At 40.6% G+C, this 22,689-nt stretch overlaps 1 protein-coding gene across 4 annotated transcripts in view; it reads left to right on the forward strand.

Moving 5' to 3' along the window:
- LOC111141102 (par-3 family cell polarity regulator beta) overlaps positions 1–22,689 on the forward strand; it is a 1,027,371-nt gene that overhangs the window by 605,218 nt on the left and 399,464 nt on the right. For all 4 annotated transcript variants that reach the window (XM_022493436.1, XM_022493462.1, XM_022493453.1 and 1 more), the window contains 3 exons: positions 6,546–6,716; positions 11,584–11,716; positions 19,286–19,385. In XM_022493436.1, coding sequence (XP_022349144.1) covers positions 6,546–6,716; positions 11,584–11,716; positions 19,286–19,385 — 404 coding nt within the window. The remainder of the gene's footprint in view (positions 1–6,545; positions 6,717–11,583; positions 11,717–19,285; positions 19,386–22,689) is intronic.

Below are 22,689 nucleotides of genomic sequence, written 5' to 3' on the forward strand. Positions count from 1 at the left end.
CTTACACCAGCTCCAGAACACCTGAATGGAAGATTTTTCAAGTAACTCGACTTAGCATGCACTTCTTGAACATCTCTAGTGAGTTCTGCAATATATAGTAGACTGGAGATAGGGAACTTAAAAACAACTCGTTCCATAATCAAGCTGGTGGTGGAATAAGTTAAAAACATAAACAAGTCCGCTATGATAAAGGTGGGGTAGATGTGTATTATTAAAATATCATCGGTATTGAGATGATGGCGCAATTAATTCTACCTATGCAGATATCTATGAGTGGGAGGCGGTTGCTGAGTCTTGTTTTGAAGGCTAGATAGCCATTCAGGGGATAAGCGGGAATGCAGAGGACATTTTGGACAGAAGGAGAAATACAGGCCACATTGCGGTGGGCTCAACCCCAGAATGCAGTTTCTTGTCCCTGGAAAATAGAGCTCTTAACCTGGAAAGAATTGGCCCTGTTTAGGACAGATGATGTAAAACATTGATTAATGTAGGTAGGTACTCTTCAAGACAAGAACTTACATGCTTCTAGTCTTACCAACTTTCTTTATTCCTCCTCTTTGTTTCAAAACCTGTACTTTAAGATCTTGATTTATTCTTTTCCTTTCATTGCTGTTGTTTTCAAATGAAGTCAAATGATTTCAATCTGGAATGTGAAGTTCTTCTGTAGGTTGGATTTTTTTTTTCTTTTTCTTTTTCTTTCTTTTTTTTTTTTTTTTTTTAAATATGGTAGGCAGATGTTGTCATGGAATGATTTTAGGGCCTTGTGAAGGATTTGTTCAGGACAGTCCTTTCCCTCAATCAGGTGTCATCTTGCCTGGAGTCCCAGCCCACTCCAGGGAAACCTTGTTCTGCAGTCTGAAGTCAGTCTCTGGGATTTGGGCTCTGGGTGTTGATAATATCCCAGGAGGCTTTACTGAGGGCCCCAATAGAAACATGCAGAGGCAGGAGCCGACATCTGGTCATGATTAATCCTCTCAACACCCTGGCCGAATGCGAACTGGCCTTGGGCTCCAGCCAGCTACTCCCGAGAAAAACCAGCCCACTCCCTCATACTTGTTTCATGTTTTGCAGAGGCTAGTTCTTCGCTTAGGCTTTCTTACTCTCCCCTCCATGTTCATTATTAGAACTTTAGAGGTAGAAGGGCCTTACCAAAAAAATTGGCTCAAGGCGGTAGATTAAGCCATACAATGTCACCAGTAATCATGGTAGAGATAGTACCCGGGCACCACGGAGTATAACAGATGCTGAAATACAAGGTCACTAGACCCCCTGGAAATTGTGGATCTACTTCAGTGGGCATATGGAGTATCCTACAAGATATGTGACTGTTCCCATTACAAAGAATTATCTGGTCCAAATGTGCAGCTGTGGAGAAACTGTGGTGTAAATACTTATTTTTAAGAGACGAGAATCTGTAGCCTTTATTTGATTCTCAAAAGAACTTGAGAGTCCATCAAAGTCAAGAATCACTAGCAACATAGTTGGAAAAATGGCCTTCAGAGTGACACAGTCCAAGTTCACATCTGCTTTAGAATTGTGACTTGTAACAATGCATTGAACTGGCCTAATTCTTGGTTTCTTTTTTATAAAATGAGGGCGACAGTCCCCAGTGTATAGGATTGTTGTAAAGATTAAATTGTCTAGTGCACATAATGGGTTTAGCACAATGACTACCCAAACTCATAAGAAACTCATTAAATAATTATTATCATTAATAATTATAGTGTCGGGGCGCCTGGGTGGTTCAGTGGGTTAAGGTCTCTGCCTTCGGCTCGGGTCATGATCCCAGGGTCCTGGGATCGAGCCCCACATCGGGCTCTCTGCTCAGCAGGGAGCCTGCTTCCTCCTCTCTCTCTGCCTGCCTCTCTGCTTACTTGTGATCTCTGTCTGTCAAATAAATAAGTAAAATCTTTGGAAAAAGAAATTAAAAAAAAATTGTAGTGTCTCTAATCATCTCTAGAATTCTGAATTTAGAAGGAGTACAGCATAACAGGTACATGTAGATGTAGATGTCTACATCTCTTAAATAGAGGAGAGTAGTATTTCTCTCACAGGATCATCGCGAGAACAAAATGAGAGAGCATATATAAAACATTTGCATCACGACTGCCCTATATTAGGTGCTGAGTAAAAGGGAGATGTAATACTCAAACATCTTGTCTCCTGGGCCACTCATCCTATTGTAGGAGAACTGGGTTAGGGCTGATGAGATTTGAAGTAATCCAAGGACATGGAAAAGACCTAAATCTTGTACCAGTTTTTATTCGTCCTTAAGTATCCTAAGGAAGTTACTTTTTATCTTTACTCTAATCTCCTTCCTCTTTGGGGAACTTCCTTTACTCCCTCCTGTCTTGAGGATGGATAGAGTTGGTTGGGACTGGGCAGAGATGAAGGGAGTAATTGACAGAGGTGAGGAGTCTTGTTCGTTAGGGGTCTGACAGCAGTATAATAGGAAAGAAGGTGTCTTAGTCTGTTCGGGCTGCTTTAACAGACTACCATAGACTAGGTGGCTTATAGAGAATAAGTTTATTTTTCCCAGTGGAGGCTGAAGTCTAACATCAAGGCGCCAGCAGATTCAGTGTCTGGTGAGAGCCCATTTCGGGTTGATAGATAGCTGTCTGCTCGCTGTACCCTCACATGGCAGAGGGGTTGAGGGATCTCTCTCAGGCCTGTTTATGTGGGCACTAATCCCATTCATGAAGGTTCCATCTTAATAACCTCACATATTTGAAACATATGTATTTGGAAGAGGGTTGGGGGAGGAAGGACACAAATACTCAGTCTATGGTAGAAAGGGATTTTTTTTTTCTTTAACAGATGCAAGCATGACCCAAATTACAATGAAATAAATATGCTAAGGTTACTGAGTTATATGCCTGGATAGTTGAATTCACTTCTATAAAATCAGATGACTAGAGTTAACATTCTCATGTCTAAGTATTCACTTAAACATAGTATTGAAAAGATAAAACCACAAAAATGTGCTTTTCTTGGTCAAAATTATCCCAAAGCATACACAATGTGCATATACAATTGGAGGATATTTAATGAATCTGGGTTGAGATATTTCATGAGCTTTCCATTGAATCACTTTCATTTTCAATCAAGACCAGACATGGGTATGCATTTATGTCTGTATGGTTAGAGAGGTGAACAAATTGTTGTCTTCTGCTTCTGCAGAAGAAGACAATACTTGTCCTGCCATCCCCCAACACAGGCATCAGTCACCGTATCTTCTGCCATGTGACTCTGGATTTTATATCAGGCTCTCTTCCAGGAGACATCTGGTGGCATATTGTCCACTCTGGCTTTGAACGTTTTATTCTTGAAGCATTAATTCTTTAGGAACTAGTCATCCTCACCTATGTAGCAGAGGGAATGGTTAGGAATAAAGATTGCTAAGAATCCAGGACTTGGGCTCTTCTGATCTAGCCCTGACCCTAACTAGCTGAGCAAGTCCCAGCCCATGGGGAAGTGCCTTCTCTTAAGAGGAGTTCAATCGATGGTTTTGCATCCCCTTTTGACATCACGTTATTTATCTGTAAACAGAAGAGGTTGGAAAAGATGATCTCGGAGGACCTTCCAAGCTCTAAATTCTGTGATTATATTCTAAATGTTAGGACACCATGGCACTTCCTGGCATCAGCATTAATGAAATTACCCATCATTTATCTTATACAGAGAAAGCACACACCAAGAGTTACAGACCAGCCAAGCCTGAAAATGAGAGTGTGTGGATTTTTTTCCTGCCCACAGCTATCCAGTGATGCTTGTGATAAGTGTATATGTCTTCTTAAAAAAAAAAAAAAAGAAAGAAAAAAAAATCCCAGCTGCCCTGGGGTGACCTGACCTGCCTTTTTGTTTGGACTTGTATGTAAACATGTTCTACTTCAACGTTGTGCTCTATCTGTTTGAGACTTGGAATGTAGCTAAAAATGAAAGTTTGTGCTTAGTACCTGTTGGTAAGAGATTATTTTATCAAAAAAAATAATGTCCTTATATCTCCTTATCTCTTATTTACTTCTTCACATAGACCTTGCTCCATACTTCCCAGAGAAGGTTCACATGAGGTTACCAGGTACGATCTCACTCAGATTGTATTTCCTCCATCCTCGAGATGCCCATAAAGTTTCCGTCTTTATCTTTCTTCATATCATAGAGGACGAGGTGTCCTGCCAAGACTAACCCTCTGCAAATCCAACATGAGACCTCATTTCCTGTTAACAGAGTGAGGATCTTGATCCCTCTTCTGCTTCCTCCTCCTCTTTAAAAATCTTACATCTAATTGTTAATGACCCTCCCAGCCTCCTTCTCAAGACTCAACCCAACAGTGCTCTTCCATGAAAGGCCAAAGTAGACTGTAAGGATTTCTCAAGTTGTGTCTCACTTCACGTAACTAAACCATTAAGGTTGTTTTATTTTACCCTGCTTTGTGTAACTGTAACCTCAGTCTTTCTGTGCCTTCCTCAAAATTAGATCATAGAAATGGAGAGATTTCTTTCTTGTTTGGCCATTCCTGTAAATCTCATTTCCAGATTTGCTCCCAGTTAGGGTAAAGGTTAAGTGGAGTGGGAAAACAAGAGGAAGGGAGGGGACATCATGCTTTGTGGAGGCAGTCCACTCAGACGTTTTCCAGCTCTAATCGAATGCCCTTCTCGATCGATCTCATCACCTTGCCATCCCACTTTCTTCATTCAGGAGCATGCGCTCTTTCGGGTGGCCTCTGCCATCTTGTCTGCCCAGTGGCCTCTCCAGCAGGTGGCATGTGCAGTGAGTCTCCATGATGGCATTAGCTCTCCAGGGCGGCTTTCCACACTCACCCTTCCCCCTGTTGTCGGCGGGAAAACTTCCTCTGACCATCTGCTACTGAATTAGTCAAAGTTTATTAATTTATCCACAGGATTTCTCCCCCAAAGCTGCCCAGTTGGTCCTATTGTTCTTTGTATGCCCGGTTTTCTCATTTCTTAGGGAAGTGTTATTCTTTTGTATTTTATTCTCCTAACTTGAACATGGATCCCCGATATTTACTACTATAAAAACTCTTCCGTATATTCCTCTCCTAATTTAGAGTTGTACAGTCGTAGTCTAGAGACCAGGTAACAAAGAGAATTCTAGTAGGGAGACTGCAGAGCCAAAGAGCATGATGTCAGAACTGGGGTCAATGTGTCTCTGGTTTGCTTTTGTGACCTGGCCAAGTTGCAGCCCTTCTCTGCCTCAGTTTCCTTATCTATAATGTGAATAAAAGCATTGTGCTAGTCTGGAGTTCTGTGAGAATCACTAGAGATAATTTATGGAGGAATTCTCTAGGAAGGTAATTTGTCATACAAACCTACTGGCATTTCTGTTAAGTTTATTCTGTTAAGCAGCATCATAATATTCCTTTTTTTTTTTTTTAAGATTTATGTATTAGAGAGAGAGCACGAGTGGAGGTAGGGGCAGAGGGGTAGGGGGAGAAGCAGACTCCCTGCTGAGCAGGGAGCCCAATGTGGGGCTCAATCCCAGGACCCCAGGATCATGACCTGAACTGAAGGCAGACACTTAACCACTGGGCCACCCAGGCATAACCCCACATCATAACATTCCAAAAACCGCACCTGCACCTGTGACTCATAGTGAGGACTTCCCACCATAGTGTGGAAACAGGTCTAAGGCATGTCCTCAATCTGACTGTCAGTATTTTGAGGATTTTTCCCTCGAGGCTGCCTGAGGGGGAGAGGCACTGTGGTCCCCCCACATTCTTTGGTTGGCAGAGCTTGTACCCCAGTTTGTTAGCTGCTGCTGTAGTCTCTAGCTTGTGTGATGCTTCTGGCTGAAGAGAACTAGTGCCTAGAAGTGATTTAGACGGGGGTCCAGGCTGCCAAGCCACATGTCGGGCTTCTGTGCACTTTGTAGTACGTGATTTCCTGAAGATTCTGGGTAAAATTACTCATCAGTCAGAGCCTCCTTGCAAACAGGCCTTGACAGTCTCCTTTGTCGTGCTTTTTCTGCCAGAAGACACCATAGCAAATTGGTCCTTCACTGCACACCTCTGTGTTGTTTTGCAGACCAGCAGACTAGCAACTCCCAGAGCTAGCGGTAATTTCTAGGGGACTTATCACCACAGTCGAACATGGAACATATAAGCATAAAGTCTCTCTGTGCCTGCAAATGCAAACCCTTGTTTCAAGTGATGTGACCACTTCCTTTTGCTTCCAAACCCACTTTCCATGGTCCCTGCCACAGAAAATGGCAGAATCAGGCTAGGTTAGCATGCTTGCCAAAGATTTAGGTAGGAGATATTACACAAATGTCTAAATTATTGCAGCTTGGGACTCTGAGATTTCAAAAACATACTTTCACACACTTCATTATTGTTACTATTTGTGACTATTTGATAAGCTCCAGAAACTTGTTGTGCCATAGAAAATAAATCATTCCTAATGGCTGGGGGTTTTTCTTCTTCTTCTTCCTTTTTTTTTTCTTTCTAAACTTGAACTTGTCCTGAAACAGTCGTCCATCATCACCATACTTTTCTCTGTTTCATACATTTTTTTCCTCTGCCCTAGGATGGTCGTCTGCGGATGAATGACCAGCTGATTGCCGTTAACGGGGAATCTCTTTTGGGAAAGTCCAACCACGAAGCTATGGAGACACTGAGGCGATCGATGTCCATGGAAGGAAACATTCGAGGGATGATCCAGTTGGTGATTCTGCGGAGACCAGAGAGACCACTGGAGGTGACACAAATCTTTGGTTCCCTCAGCAAATTGCCCAAATGGCCACCTAAAATATGCGGAGTTCCATAACTTAGTATCATACTGATCCTGAAACTGGGAAAATATGCCCCAGAAGAGCTCTGATGGATTTAGGTGGCAAACACGTGGTATATTATAGGTATAACTAGAAGGTATAAATATGTACATATCAAGTAAGTAATTTATCAAATCTAACAGGTCCTTATTTTCTAGTTTTTTGTCCCCCCAGAAATTTCTAGACTTTGGACTTCATTCATATAGTAAACTATTAAACTATATAGCATCTTTAAATACTTTTTTGATTGATGTGCTTATAGAGTCCATACTTTAGAAAGTTCTTAATCAGAGGTATACAGTGCTTAGTGTAAAGACTGTTATAGTGCAGTGTGTTTTCCCCCACAATGTGCACGTAGATAATAAAGACCTGGAACTTAACTAATTTAAAACTTGATTTATTAAGCAAGCTCCTTGCTTCATGTTATTAAATAAATGTTTTTAATTAAATAAGTATTTTTGCAGTATTTTATCATGATTTTTATGGATTTTTTTAACGCAAGAAATATTTCTGCCTACACATGAAGTGTAAGCATAAAGTATTCTTGATTGCTGATATCCCTAAACATTTCAGTTATATACAATTATATTTATATTACACAATTATAGTATTAAATTATAAAGTGTATTGATATATTTATAATATTGTAAAATATTCCTAAAATGTTATTTTCTTTTATATATGAAAAATAATTATTAAATGCTCTTAAAAATATTTTAAGAAGGGGTGCCTGGGTGGCTCAATGGGTTAAGCCTCTGCCTTCAGCTCAGATCAGGATCCGAGTGTCCTGGGATCGAGTCCCGCATAGGGCTCGCTGCTTGGCAGGGAGCCTGCTTCTCCCTTTCTCTCTGTCTGCCTCTCTGCCTACTTGTGATCTCTCTCTGTCAAATAAATAAAATCTTTAAAAAGATTATTTTAAGAAAAAGTAAGAAGAAAACGGTTGATCACAGTTTAGAGTTAAGAAAAACGTGAGCGCATCGCACAGATATTCTCTGAGGACAAGTAATGTTTGTGTAATACAATAATATGCAGAGTTAACATAGAATACTGTTAACAAAACACTAATATAAAATATTAGTTTTAATAATATGTTCAACTCAAAATTTAAAAAGGATTTTTTTTTTTTTAAGATTTTATTTATTTATTTGACAGACAGAGATCACAAGTAAGCAGAGAGACGGGCAGAGAGAGAGGAGGAAGCAGGCTCCCCGCTGAGCAGAGAGCCCGATGCGGGGCTCAAGACCAGGACCCTGGGATCAGGGCCCAAGCCGAAGGCAGAGGCTTTAACCCACTGAGCCACTCAGGCATCCCAAAAAAAGGACTTTTCAAATTGAGTTTCAACTACCTTCTACTATTTTTCACAGTAGTTAAAAGCTTAGGCTCTAAAGTTTTGGATTACTTGAGTGAAACTCCCAGATTGTCCATTTTCTGGCTATGTGAAGACACACCTAGCTGAGTGCTCGGAACTTGCTGATGACAGATACTGTTGTCTATTTTATCCCTTACTGTATCCTCATTTCCCAGCACACAGTAGACACTTAGTAAATATTGTCGAATGAATGAATAAAAGCTGCCTCTGAGACCTCCTTTATCTGAGAGGGTCAGCTGAAGTAGTAAAATTATAAACTAGATCTCACTTTGTTATATTATCAGCTATTGGAAGAGAGTAACTGTACCTTTTTACTCTTCTGTACATAACCTTGTAAATGTTAAATAAATGTAAATTGGCCAATTACTGGAGACTATATATAATGAGCTAACTCGTTTTCAACATTTGTGTCTGCTTAAGTGACAGAGAGGCTTCCATGAATATTTAATGGATTTTACTTATGTACATAGTTATAAAACCCTTATCTAATGCTCCCATCCATGGTGGAATTGGCTCCTTTCTGGTTTAATTTAATTCCTACCCTAGAGCCTTGGGATTCATGGTACCCCGTTGGTGTGAAGGATGTGAAGGTGTGAAGGATGGCCCGTGGGCCCCTAAGCCACCCCTCTGTGCATCTGTGTATTATGTGTCCCTTAAGATTTCTTGGAACAAAGATATTTCAACTAAGAGGAAAGTCTGGAAGGCACTGCTGTAGAGTACCATTCCTGTGCCAATAGCAAGAGTTAAGGGAAAAAGAAGAGAAAGAAAGAAAAAATGAACAAGGTTGTTAAGAATTATGTCTGCCATCTCTCCCCTTCCCTAATTTCATGTCTTTCTCTAAAATGGGTGTGTGCCTGGTGGGTAAGCATTCTGTATTTGGGCTCCTCTAGTTGTGACGTTTCATCATTTACATTCTTCTTCACTGCACGAGTTTCTGGTCTCCCACTCTGAGGTGGGTTGACAATTATTCCATCAGAAGAAAGTACTAAACTTTCAGTGTGTTGCCCATCCTCGGAAGTGTCTTACTAATGTAGTTCACTAGGAAATTAATTGGGAATTAAGAAATGGGATGACAAGCAATTTTTTTTAAAGATTTTATTTATTTATTTGACAGAGATCACAGTAGGCAGAGAGGCAGGCAAGAGAGAGAGGGGGTGGGGAAGCAGGCTCCCCATCCAGCAAAGAGCACAATGCGGGGCTTGATCCAGACCCTGAGATCATGACCTGAGCCAAAGGCAGAGGCTTAGCCCACTGAGCTACCCAGGTGCCCCCAATTTTGATGAAGATATTTAAGCAAAAGGTCCCTTTTTAGTTTCCCTAATATTTACATGCTTTCCATGGGGAATGAGCAGGCACTTGATGCTCTCAGCTCTCGGGAATCTCTGTGGTACCCAGGAAGATTAAAGAACATTTTTTTCTTATGAAGACAGCCCCTGCTGATGTACAGCTCATCTTTATTAAATTGGAAAAAAATCCAAAAAAACAGAAAAACCGTCTGCAGCTATTTCTCTCCCAGTTCTGTGTTTTTGCTGTGTCAAAGCATATGTCGTGCCCTCCTGCTCTTGCTGTGTCCCCTGTGGAGAAGCAGTCACCCTCAGGCACAATAAAAAAGCAGCATACCTGAGAAAAAGGTATCAGCACTGCTCATACATTCAGGCAAATCAATTAGTTAGATTTGGCGAGAATACCAAAATGGTTACTTGAACATTATATTGATATAAAAAAAAAAAATTGAAGGAGCTACTTAAGGAAAGTCAAAATATATAGTTGTTGGAGTATTTTCCCACATTACCCAGATGTACAAGATACGTAAACAGTTTTGATGAGGACCTCGTGAAGAATACATAATGAATCCTTGATTGAATCAAAATCATTTTAAACAGAAACATGTTTTTCAAAGGGCGAGCTTGAAGTTCAATTGTAATTCTATTTGAGCCTAGAGACTTAGTATTAAAAATGGGTTATGACCTGTTTTTTTTCTTCCCCCTCCCCCCAAAACATTTCCCTCCTCCCTACAAGCTCATCTAGGTAGAAGCAGATTATGTTTAAAAATCCATTATATTTTTTATTGGCTGGGACACTAATGGAGAGCTCCATGACGGCTCTATTTTACAAGCTGAATACTTTAATTAGGCTGGTTACTGATCAGTTGTTGGGATATCGATGGTGTCATTTATCAAAGAGCTGGGAAAGCAGATTTTTTTTTTTTTTTTTTTTTTTTGGTTCTTGTTGTTGAAGCACAAGGCTAGGTGAAGTAAGTCCTACCTCTCCTGCCTGCTGAGGCTCGGGCTTTAATTTAGGATTTGTTGGCCGAGTCTGGTTTGACTAACAGTACAGAGGCAGAGGGTAACACTACGTGTGGGAAAAGTGTTACAAGCCTCGACAAGAAGCTAAGAGACCTTCAGCAGCTGAAACATTTTAATTATTAAGAATGTATAAATTGAATGTTTTAAATATTTTGTTTAGCAGGATACTGAGTTTTTGTAAGTGAGAGGAAGGTATAATAAAATTATTCAGGCCAAATGCTTTGCTCTGAAGTAAAGAGCTTTGGCAATGGGATCTCTGTTTCTCTTTGCATCCTGCTCCTCTCACACATGGTCAAGGGCACACTGGTGAGATGGCGTCCATGTGACTTCCTTGAAATCTGTGAGAAAGACACATAACCTGAGCAAGAGCAGAACCCAGTTCTGTGTGTCTCCATCCTCTCGAACAGACACCTGGAGCTCTCCAGAACTGGCCCCTCTCAGCTCCCTCTTCACACCTCTGTAACATGGTTTGTGGGCATGTTACTCTGGATACAGCCATTTTGAGGACACTGTGAATTTGTTGGAAGGCTGCCCACAGCCAAACAGGAGGGAAAAACATCAAAAAGTAGGGGGGGAAGCTCAGGAGAACCCCTGTCTGACATTGTTACCGAGTTTGTTTTAGCTTCTGGCCAGCAGACCTGGTGTCCACAGCAGGATACACTCCTGGCGTTTGAGTGGCAAACCTGCTTAGGTTCTGACTTGTCCTAGAGCATATGCACTTAGTCGCTGAGGGAGAGGGAGAGGAACCAGCTGGTTGGCAGAAAAACACCCTTGGCGTGAACCGTTCTTCTTGTGTTGACACTGCCACAAGCTGTATTCCCAGATGGAAAAAATTTGAAAGAAGCCAGTTGTAAGTGGGGGGAAAAGAATGATAAAGTTAATCCTCTTTGGTGCTGGCTACGAGTCGTCCCAGTCCTTAGCATCACGTTGTCAGTATTTTTTGTATCCCACATTCGAAGATGTCTTAACTGATAGGGCCATTTTGATTTTCCAGTTGAGCGGGTATATGCAGTAGACTTTTGGGAGCTCATTCATAAACTGATCATTCTCCTACTTTGCTTTCATGGACCAAGTTTGAACATATTAAAACAAATGTAATTTTTTATTTTCATTCCTTAGGAGCCTGCAGAGTGCGGGGCATTTTCTAAGCCATGCTTTGAGAATTGTCAAAACACTATAACCACCTCCAGGAGAAATGATAACAGCTCATTGCATCCCTTCGGCACTTACAGTTCGCAGGACAAACAGAAAGGTAAGAGTCTGTCCATTTCCATCTGCTGCAAATGGCTGGAGAAAACACAAGACTATATATTTTTTTTAAAGGACAAAGGGAAGTTAATTAGACCAAGTGCAGGCTTTGTTCCTCTGAGTCATGAACACGGGGAGATGATGGGTGGGAGAGCTGACTCAGAAGTTGTGAAGCAGATTCCTGGCATCGCCTCCAGTTTAAGTGACAGTTTCTGTGTTTGCTGCCCCAAACACGGAGGATTATGTGTAAAACAAACCAAACGAAAACAAAATGGCAGCATGGAGAAACAAAATGGCAAACTGTTATTTTTTTTTAACAATCTTTCCATTATTGAAAGTTACCAAATGTAAATAACTATTAAACTTAAAAAAAAAAAGGTGCAGACCAGTATTAAACCGTAAGGCGGTCATTGCATGATTCACGGGTTCTAGGAAGAGTGTGGTAAATACCATGAATGAGACCATCCTGTAACAGTTGGAATGTTCTTATTATTCCCTCACTATGTTGTCTTTCCCTTATTTTCCGGTACTAGTAGAGCTCTGGATATAAAACATTTGGACTTTGTTTTTAAAAAATCATACTGTAGGTCACCAAGAAAAAAAATTTTTTTTATTTCCCTGAATGTCCTTTTTTAAAAAATAACTTTAAGTTTTTTGTATTGCAAAGGCAATACATATTCATTGCAGAAAATTTAGGGAAAAGCAATAAAAAGAAAATTTAATATTACTTATTCATCCTTCTAACTATCAAAGATACTAATCGATAACATTTTTACATCTGTATTTCAAATCTTTCCTTCATGCAAATATGCATATGTAAGATGAAGTGAAAATGAAATATATATAATGTTTAGGAAATTGCTCTTTTAATTAATAACACATTATGACCATCTCACTATGTCACTGAGGATTTTACATCATCACATTCAGTGGTTCCATAGTGAGCCTTTGAACACAGGTACTATTTATGTAATCTGTCCCTTTTTCACATTTAACATGTTACCTGAATTTAAACTACATGGAAACAAGTTCGAAACTCTGAGTTAATTCCATCAAAACAGGCTTGTACATCTCCAATTCCTTGAGAATTGTTTCATCAGAATGGACGTTGTCTTTTTCTCTGACTTCATCCATTTTAGTGGGAGTAGCAGCAACAGCTGTGACCGTTTATTTATTAAGTGTTTACTGTCTGTTAGGTTCTGTGTTAAGCAATTTACATGCACACTGGAAGTGGGTAATACTATTATCTTCGTCTTACAGATGAAGAAACAGAGAGTAAATAATTAACCCAAGACCACATACTTAATCCACGCAGAGCCTGGATTCAGCCCCTATCTCTCTGATTCAAGTTCATTCCCTAAACCACAGCATGGACCCTGTCTTACGTTGGTCCCTTGAAATTGTTGAAGTCCTTTCACCTGATACCAAAACTGTGATTAAAGGCTCACTTGACTTTGTGTCAGATAAAGAAATACTCTTGTCTTTTCTTGTCTTCTTTAGAAATTAAAATTTGTCTTGACAAAGCGAGATCTCTTTCCAAGACCTTAAATCACAGTAGCAGGAGAATCTGGGGAAGGAACAGCAAGTTTTCCACATACTAGACCAGCCTTCTCTCAACCATGCCCATATGATGATCAAGAACATTGCCATGTGTATTAAAATATCTAGGCTTTACATAATTTGATTGGCATTTTATTCTCAAGAAACGTGTGATACAGTGACAATTCAAGTTCAGGGTTTTATTCCTAATTATACCAGTGACATCCAAAGGAGTAGTGGGTACATTATCCCCTATCTTGTTTCATTTTTTTTATTAAAGATTTTATTTTTTAAGTAATTCTACACCCATTGTGGGGCTCAGATCCACAACCCTGAGAGCAAGAGTCAAATGCTCCACCAAGTATGCCAGCCAGATGCCCCTCATTTTTAATAACTATAAAATATTGATGCTGGAGTGATAATTATACAGACTATTTTTAGAGGACACTGAGATACTCAAGGAAATGGGACACTATCTCTAGAAGGGACAGGAGAGGCCAAAATTATGAAATTATAGAACTAGTTGAAGTGTGAGGATATATACAGGAAAAAACAATTCAAATAATAGAGTCCAGTCAAAGCACATGCTAAAAACAAAACGTCATAATACTTTGAAATGTCAATAGAATGTTCTGAGTTTGTATTTCCACTGATCAGCTACGTCCTTTGGGTATATGTGGCCCCAGACAACCACTGTGAGTCTCTAATCTGTTCTCTTTCTCTTGAGACTTACCTCCAGATAGAACAACTTTTTACACCAGTGAAAAACCATACAGGTCAGCTATCTGCAAGCTTCCTGCTTTACTTCCTTTCCTCATGTCAGTTTTCCAAAGTGACCAAAAAAAAAAAAAAAAAAAAATCCAGTTTTTTCCAAGCAGGGATTGCATCGAACATTATTTTTTTTAAAGCAGGAAAAATCTGTTGCTGTTATTTCCTTGTATATTGAAGAATTCCTTGTATATCCAAGAATTCGACCTATCAAGGCATTAGACTCATTAAATTTTAATCATAAGAGCAGTAGATGAAATTTTCTTACTTTTATGTAAGCCTATTCACTTAGAGATAAAAATATATATAATAGAATTTGTAAACAGGAGGCTGTAGAAGAACATCCTGATCACCATCTCGTTTTCATATTCAAAACATTTAAAATGTTGTGAACCATTGAGAGCTTTTGAGTTTCAGATGCAAACGAAGTAGCAAGAGGTTTCTCCTGAAACCTGAGTGTTGACTCAACACGACCAGGTTTTTTAAGGAGCCCCTTCAGAAAAGCAAGATTGAGTTGACAAAATGTAATGTCTAGTGAGGAAAGGAACTGTTACAGCCAAAACATTCAGTTCTTTTTTTCTTCCCTTTTTCCTTTCCTTTGTATATTTAAAAACCCAATGTTGATATGCGGGGTTCCATCTATTTTTGTAATAATAGTACATGCCACCCACAGTTCTTTGGTTTTTTTTTTATATATATACACACATACTCCTGTCAAGCTGTTCCATGGAAAAGGCATTTTTAGAACTAACGTTTGTAGAAATTGTAACACCAGAAAATTCACATTTGTGTTGGAGAATTGCTAGCAGTGCCTGCAGTAGAATGAGTGTGGTGCCCCAAGATGGCCAGGGGTCAGGATGGGGGCTGTGTCCCAAAGGTTTACTTATAAAATCCTATTAAGCATTTAAGTGTTAATAAAGAATACAAATTACCAACACTGTATTTTCTGAAGAATTTTGATGGTGGATCTCACCCCTGGCTACATAATGGTTAAGTAATAGTAATAAGCATCATTTGCCTCTGGTTTATTAGTTCTCTTTTCATTGCTCTCATCTCCCCCTTTTTTGCTCCACCCCTGCTTGCCCTCCGCCTTTCAGCTCAGCTGCACCCTAGCACCATGTGTAAGTCACCCATTGCCCTAAGTCTGCCCAGGCTCATCACCCAGGGAGGGCTCCTGTAGGACTTCCGTCCCCACCCCAAATCAAGCCCCTTTGGTTGTGTGTCCCATCTCACTGGATCCATGTTCCCTTGGATCCTTTGGGCAGACACATAATGTATAATTATTCCTAATGTGCCTTCTCTGGGGAACCAGCTCATGTCCACCCCTCTGTAGCACGTAAGACACTCCCTGTGGAGTGGTGATCAGAAATTGAATTATACTTTTCAATTTGCCTGATGTTTATTGGATGCCTCCATTGTGCAGAATACACCATCAGCGATTCAAAAAAGAATACAATTGCTGTGCTAGCCCTCAATAATAGGCTTTAACATTTTTATCAATTAAAACAAAAAATCTAAATCCGGAGTCATTAAAATTTATCTGTAAAAGGCCAGCTAGTAAGTATGTTAGGCTTTGCAGGCCAAGGGATCTCTGTCTCAGCTCTTCAGCTCTGCCGCCGTAATCCAAAAGCAGCCATGGACAGTGTGTAAATGAATGAGTGTAACTCAATGAAACTTTATGTATAAAACCAGATGGCGGGCTTGTTTTGGACCAGGGCCATAGCCTAGTGAGCCCTTGTCTTAAGTTGCAATCTCTTTCACTCTTCTTTTCTGATCTGGCCCTAGCAGGATAGAGTCTATAAAACAAGTAAGAAAAATAAAAAATGATTAAAATCAGGGTCATTGGGTCGTGAATGAAGCAGTTACTGGAGGGTGCGCTGTCAGTTTTCCCAGGCAAATATACAGGACGGCCATCAAGACTTAACCTTGTCCGTGTGGTGAAATCCAGAAATATTATTTTTTGGAGAAAGGAGTTCCACATTTTCGCACTGATAGAGGGTTAATAGAGATGTTTGGGCCATGAGAAAAACGATTCCTTATACCATTGTTTAAAAATGTACCAAGAACAAAGAATCAACAAAGAAGATATTTGCCTCTGTACCTATAGATACTTAAAAAATATTGTTCATGTGGATGAAATAAAAATTAAAGGTAACAGAGGCACCTGGGTGGCTCAGTCACTTAAGCACCTGACTCTTGATTTCAGGTCAGGTTGTGATCTTGGGGTCCTGGGATCGAGCCCCATGTCAGGCTCCCTGCTCAGCAAGGAGTCTGCTTGTCTCCCTCTCCCTCTGCCCTACCCCCCAGTGCACTTTCTCTCTCTCTCTCTTTCTCTCTCCCTAAAAAAATGTAGAAGTAACAATTGTAATAAAACTTGAAGAATCTGGGGAGGAGGAGGGAAAGGAGAGGGAGGGCAAGGAGGAGTTTCTCTGTAGTCCAGTAAGAAATAGGTCTAGATACATAGATGATAGATCAATAGCTCATTGCAGAAGCAGCATGTGAGAAATGTTATAAATGGAATAATTTTCCATAACGGTAATGGATAAACCCCAAATGTCAGTGGATAAAGACAGCAAAAGTATTTTTTTTATCTTAATCGTAGCCAATGAGGCGTGGTAGAAGGAGGATGGGCACTGTGCTCCATGCAGTGATGAAGGGACCTGGGCTCCTTCTGTCCTTCTGGGCCATTTTCTAGAGACTCCTCTACTCCTGCTTGCCGCTGGGTGATGGGATAAGTGGAGAGAATGTACCCTTTCGTAACCACTGACACTGGGGATGTCAATGTCCAGAGCAACTCACCTGCTATTGGCAAGAACAAATATAGGCACAAAGAAGGCTGGGAAATTGGGTCTGTATGTGCAGAAAGAAAGGAGGAACACAGAGTGAGCGCTGGTACTCTTCTGCCACGGCCCTAAAAATATTGAGGTGGATCTTGAGAGAAGGGTGGGACTTTGATGGATGCGAGTGGATTTTGCGGTTACGTAAGCAAACACACTGAGGCAGGAAAGCCCAGGCTGGTGGTTGGGGAACAGTAAGTAGTCCTGGGTAGCTAAGGGTGATAAGGAGCTGATGTTGCCTGCCGAGGCAGAGACCTTTATGCTCTAAGCTATTGTGTGCACCTGAAATGTTTCTGGGAGGCCAAGTTACATGATCACAGCTACATCACCAGTGTGAAAGACGGGCTAAGAAGTTGCGGGTAGAGAGATGACAGCCAGTGGGAATGTTGTCCCAGTATGTGCCTTTTCTCTAGTTTATGGTGTATTTTTCTGTTCTTTTTCTCTGGCTGCCTGACTGCTGCTATATTACCAAATCACTAGATTACTTGGGTGGGAGGCAGTGCAGGAGGACAGTATCGATTGCCTTTGCTTGCTGTGCTTCTGTACCTTGGTCACCCTGCCTCTCAGATCTCCTGCTTCCAGCCTCCAACCCAGGGATGTGTCAGCACTGCCAGAATTACCTCCATTTTCTACTAGTCCCTGGGGCAGAGCTTTGAGCAGGGTTCTCTATAGAACAACCAATGGGATGTATTTGTAGTCATATGTATTTAAAGTATAATAGACATTATATTGTACATCATATAATAATATATATTATAGTGTATAATATAAAATATATAACATATATGACATATACATAATAAGATATAATAACTCATATAATATAATGAGACTTATTGTAAGGAATTGGCTCACGTGAGAATGGAGCCAGGCAAGTCCCAACGTCTGCGAGATGAATGAGAAAAGCTAGAGACCAACCAGAGCCAACGGAGCAGTCCCACCCTGAGCGCTGACTCGAGACCCAGGAAGAGTCAATATATCTGTTTGAGTACAAGGGCAGGAAGAACCTAGTGTCTCAGTTTGAAGAGAGGCAGACAGGAAGAATTCTCTCCTACTCAGAGGAGGGTCAGCATTTTGGTTCTACTCAGGCCTTCAACAGATGGGATGAGGTTCACCCACATTATGGGGGGACAGTCTACTTTATTCTGTCTACTGTTTTTAATGCTAAGCTTACCCAAAAAGCACTGTCCTGGAAATACCCAGAATAATATATGATTCATTATCTGGGTAACCTGGGCTGAGTCAAGTTAACTGTAAAAGTAACCATCATACCTGGTGTGTGGACAAGTCAAGCGGCTTCTGTTACCAGCAGCATCTCATAGGGATAGACACTTTTCTCCTGTTCCAGCAATCAAGAACAAATAGGGTCCACATGTTACCAAATCTCTCACCGTAACAGATACACAGTAGAGTTTAGGCGGTATAGAAGGATAATCTTTTAGTTGCTTATTAGCGCTTTGCATTTCTAAATCTGTGTGAATATGCACAGTCTTCTATACTCCTTATATTCCTCTAATGAAGCTATTCTCAACCCCACCTTACAGATTTTAAAAACTGAGGCTCAGAGAAGTTAATAGTTGGGCCAAGTTCCCACAGCAGTGGGAGCCATGATGGAGACATGGTGGCCTCGCTACACGAACTCGACTCTCCCAGGCCACTCTCTCAGGCTTTTCATACATTCGTTAGTGCGGGTAATAAGGACAAGCTTTAGATGACATAATGTACATAATGCTTAGCACAGTGTCTGCTCTACGAAAGATCTCAACAAGCCCGCTCCTTATTGGTCGTAGTAAGTTTCAGGATACATGTCTATTTCTTCCAGAGTAGAATAGATTGAAAAAAATGAACACATTATGTAGGTGAGAAAACCAGGTCTGACCCTAGATTTTTGCTTCCAAGGCCTCAAACCCCCATCTTTCCACTGTAGCTCAGATGCAAAAAGAGTATTTTTACCCCTCTACCATCTAGAAATGGTGAGTAAATCTAAAGTATCTCATTTTTTAAGTACTTTTTGTCACCAAGGTGACGCCACAGTCACCACATAATCCAGCCTATTCGTGAGAGAGTCTTGTTTACAAAATCGTGAAGGCATGAAAGAGATGGCTTTGTTAATCTTCCGCAGAACACACGTCAGGAGCGACTGTCAGCCTTCCGTAGGTGGGAGAAGATATCTGAGATGCAGGATCCTGACTTGCCGTGGGTTGCTGGCAGGTCACCAGTGTAGAACCTATTAGTGGGCTCAGATTTCCTCATATAGGGCTGCATTGGCTCCCATACCAATCCTGAATCAGTTCTGTAGGAGGACTTATTGACTTCAGGTTGGTTTATGTGTTGGTGAAAATTACATCTGTGAGATGGACTGAAAGCAAACGGGCATCAACAGTTCCGCCTCCCACTGACCACAGCTTCATTGGTTCTTTGTTTTTTAGTGCTGTTGCTTCCCAGTGACGGGTGGGCAGATCCTGAGGTCCCGCCTTCACCACCACCACATCCCGTTCTGGAATTGGGCCTTGAAGATTACAGCCACAGGTATTGATAAAATGATAGATCGTAAAGGTTCCCCATTATGGTGTTTCTGGGAAAACCCCGCAGCCTGATTTTAACTCTATTTCTTTCCAGAATGGAAATCTCATAGCATCTATAAGTCCTTTTCAGTGAAAACTTCTGATAGCTAAAATTAATAGTTGAGAGTGTTCATGTTTTGCTTCCTGGAATTTAAGATTCATCATGTATTATAAAATATTTAAGAAAATGGTTGAACTTTCTTTTATCATGTTGAAAAACCAGAGAACTCAAAAGGTTCTATAGGAAGGAATAAAACAAAACTGAGAGGCTATAAAGCTTAGTTGTTGTTGTTGTTGTTGTTTTGTTTGTAATTGGCAAACCCTAAAGGTATTTTAAAATGTTCCAAGAAAGTTAATGGAATCTAAAAATTAAAGCAACACCATATATAATCTAAAATATTGAAAAGAGTGCCCAATATTATATCCACTGTGTAATAGAAACCAAAAAAATCAATAATTTTTAGAATCTCACAAGCATGAGAGAGAGAGATTTACTAAGTATACACACCATCTGACTAGTGGCATTCATAGATTTTGTTCTTCTGATGAGTTTTAAAAATCATTAACTTGTCCCTTTGCTATTTTCTGTATTTATTATGGCTGTTAAAAACTGTGTATTTTATTCCATTCTATGTCCCAGGATAATCCTGTGAAATTTTTCCATTTTTCCTGCAGCAATGCTGGTGTCATTCCTATTATGCTTTTTTATTGCAATCTGCTAAAAATAAAGCAACACAAAAAGCGTATAGCTAACTCTATTAGCTGAAAGCCTATCTATATTTAGCTCTCCCTGATTCCTACATTTTTGAAGTCAGCTATCTGACTCAAATACAATTTCACCAACTGGATGGATAATGACACTAATGTTCTAGATCAGTTTTCTAGGGGTTTCTTGAAAGAAAATGTGGACATATTTAATTTTGTCCATTCACTTCCATTGCCAGCCTCAAACCTGAATCAAAAATAGCAGTTTGTCAGCCATAACAAAATGCATTAAGAAAATAATTTCATTCATTCTATTTTACCGTTATCCTGTGTATACATGCAAAAGTGTTGGGATAATACAAGGATGAATCAGATATAAACCCAACTCTCAAGAAGATGGTAGGCCAGGGGGTAAAAATGACAACTAGCACACAGGGTACAAAGTGATATTTACCAGGAGGTATTGAGAAAATGCTCTGGACATCCAAGATGGAGTAGAATGCTTCCAGATAGAGGAATCAGGGGAAATGTTATGGGAAAAGTGATGTTTCAGCTAAACCACAAAGTATGAATTGGAGGTAGACATGAGAAAAGCCCAGGAAGGAGGGGAATTTCAGAGAGAGGGAAGGGTAGAAGGAACAGCGTGGCAGCTGGGAAAGGAAGTCGATTTGGGCAACTTGTATCATGGCTCACTGGTCAGATGCTGGAATGCAGAATGCAAAGATAAATACAGACTTCCTTCATTAGATGGTCAAACCTTGTGGTAGAGTTTCAGCAGAGAGCATGATAAGACCTGGGTTTTAGTCGTGTGCAACAGGCATTAGGGAGGTGGAGAAAGGTTAATGTCTGCTGGAAACCAGAGACTCTTTGGACATTTTCTAGGGCAGTAGCGGTGAAAGGTACTAAGGATGTGTTCTGGGGAGGGTGGGGAGAAGCTTTCAGATGAGAAACCTCTTCAGGGGAGAGAGGGCATCAGAGATATTGCAGAGATGGAGTTATCAGGAATTAGCAATGGCCTTTTTGGCTTCTTCAGTGCCTCCACAGATTTTGGGCGGCGGGGGGTGGGGGTGGGGGAGAGGGCGTGGCGGGAGGTGAGGATGACAGTATCAGTTTGAGTGAGTTCAGTTGTGGATAGGGAAAGCCATAAATAAGGACAGTCTGGGGACTGGCAAGAAAGGAGAGGGCTGGCAAGAGTGGAGAGAGGAACAGCATGGCCGGAGAGGAAGGGGCAGAGCCAAAGACATTTTTGAGAAGGAAGGAGCAAATGTAAAGCTTTGAGAGTCTTCCCCTTGAGATCTCATGACCTGTGCCATCCTGCAAGCTGTTGCGTTGCCTAGGTAACCAGCAGCAGCAGCGGGGGTGGGTCAGATATGTGGAACTTGGGGTGGAGGAAGGGTTGGAAGGGAGCCAGGAGGGTTGAGCAAGGGAAGCTGGCTGCCTGGCTTTAAAAAAAAAAAAAAAAGTAAAAGCCCTCTAAAAGGGAAAAGTGGTGCTTTAGGGATGTAGCCAGCCTGGTGAGACAGAAAACAACTAAACAACTCTTGCATGAGAAGTGAGACGCAAATGTGGTCGTACTTCATGCCCCTACCTTGAACCAAAATGACATCAGAATTTACTGAAGTTACTTGTAGTATTATGTCACCAATTATTGGACAGAAGTTTAGAATATATGTTTCTAAATGAAAAATAAATATAGAAGAAATATATTTCCTACTGTTATATCTCAGGGAGGGTTTAAGGCAAATTGGAAACAGAATATGTTGAATTCCCTATGTGTTCATATTTTTTCCTCTCCACTCGCTCTGGGCTCACTGGGTCCGTCTCTCCCCTCCCTCCCTTCCTTTCTGCATCTACTCTCACTCAGAGTAGCCAATTGCCAAAGCCTATGCATGGATGGACACCTGAGACTTCAGGGTTTTTTGGGTTTTGTGTTTTTTGTGTGTTTTTTTTTTCCCTACCTCTCAAAATCTTCTTCTCCTTCCTTTTGATTTCTGACAGTTGTCCTTGAACATTCATGGCTGGGTCTTACATGTCTTTCACATTCCTGATTTGTCACTGCATTCAGGACACTGGCATATGTTTCCTGCTACCTTTATTTATTCATTATGCAGCATAATTTGACATTGAGTATCATTTCTGTTTGATAGATTCCCTGGTTGTTCATGCTGAAAACGTGGCCTTTATCTAAAACGTGTCTTTGGCCTGCTGTCATCTTGTAGCTTCCCACAGCCTCCACGGTGGCCCACTCAGCCATGAGCACATGCTAACTTTCTTCAAAATTAAAACATGTCAGATTTTATAGTTAATCATTGTGTCACCCTTTCCCTCCAAAAATATCCAGTATGCCGTGTAAAATTACAAAGGGTCTTTCTAGTCTCACATGTCTAAGATATTTTCACACTAATTCAATACTACACTTCATTATTTAGATGTCCTGTATGAGTTCATGTAGCCAATGCGCACAGTGTGGGCTCTAACCCTATAATTTCTCATATTATACTTCCCTCTTAAAGATCAGCCTTATCTTGCCTTATCTCTTATTTTGTACCATGGCAAAATGGGCC

This window comes from Enhydra lutris, unplaced genomic scaffold (assembly GCF_002288905.1).
Source record: "Enhydra lutris kenyoni isolate GAN:26980312 unplaced genomic scaffold, ASM228890v2 scaffoldscaffold1, whole genome shotgun sequence".
NCBI classification, from domain to species: domain Eukaryota; kingdom Metazoa; phylum Chordata; class Mammalia; order Carnivora; family Mustelidae; genus Enhydra; species Enhydra lutris.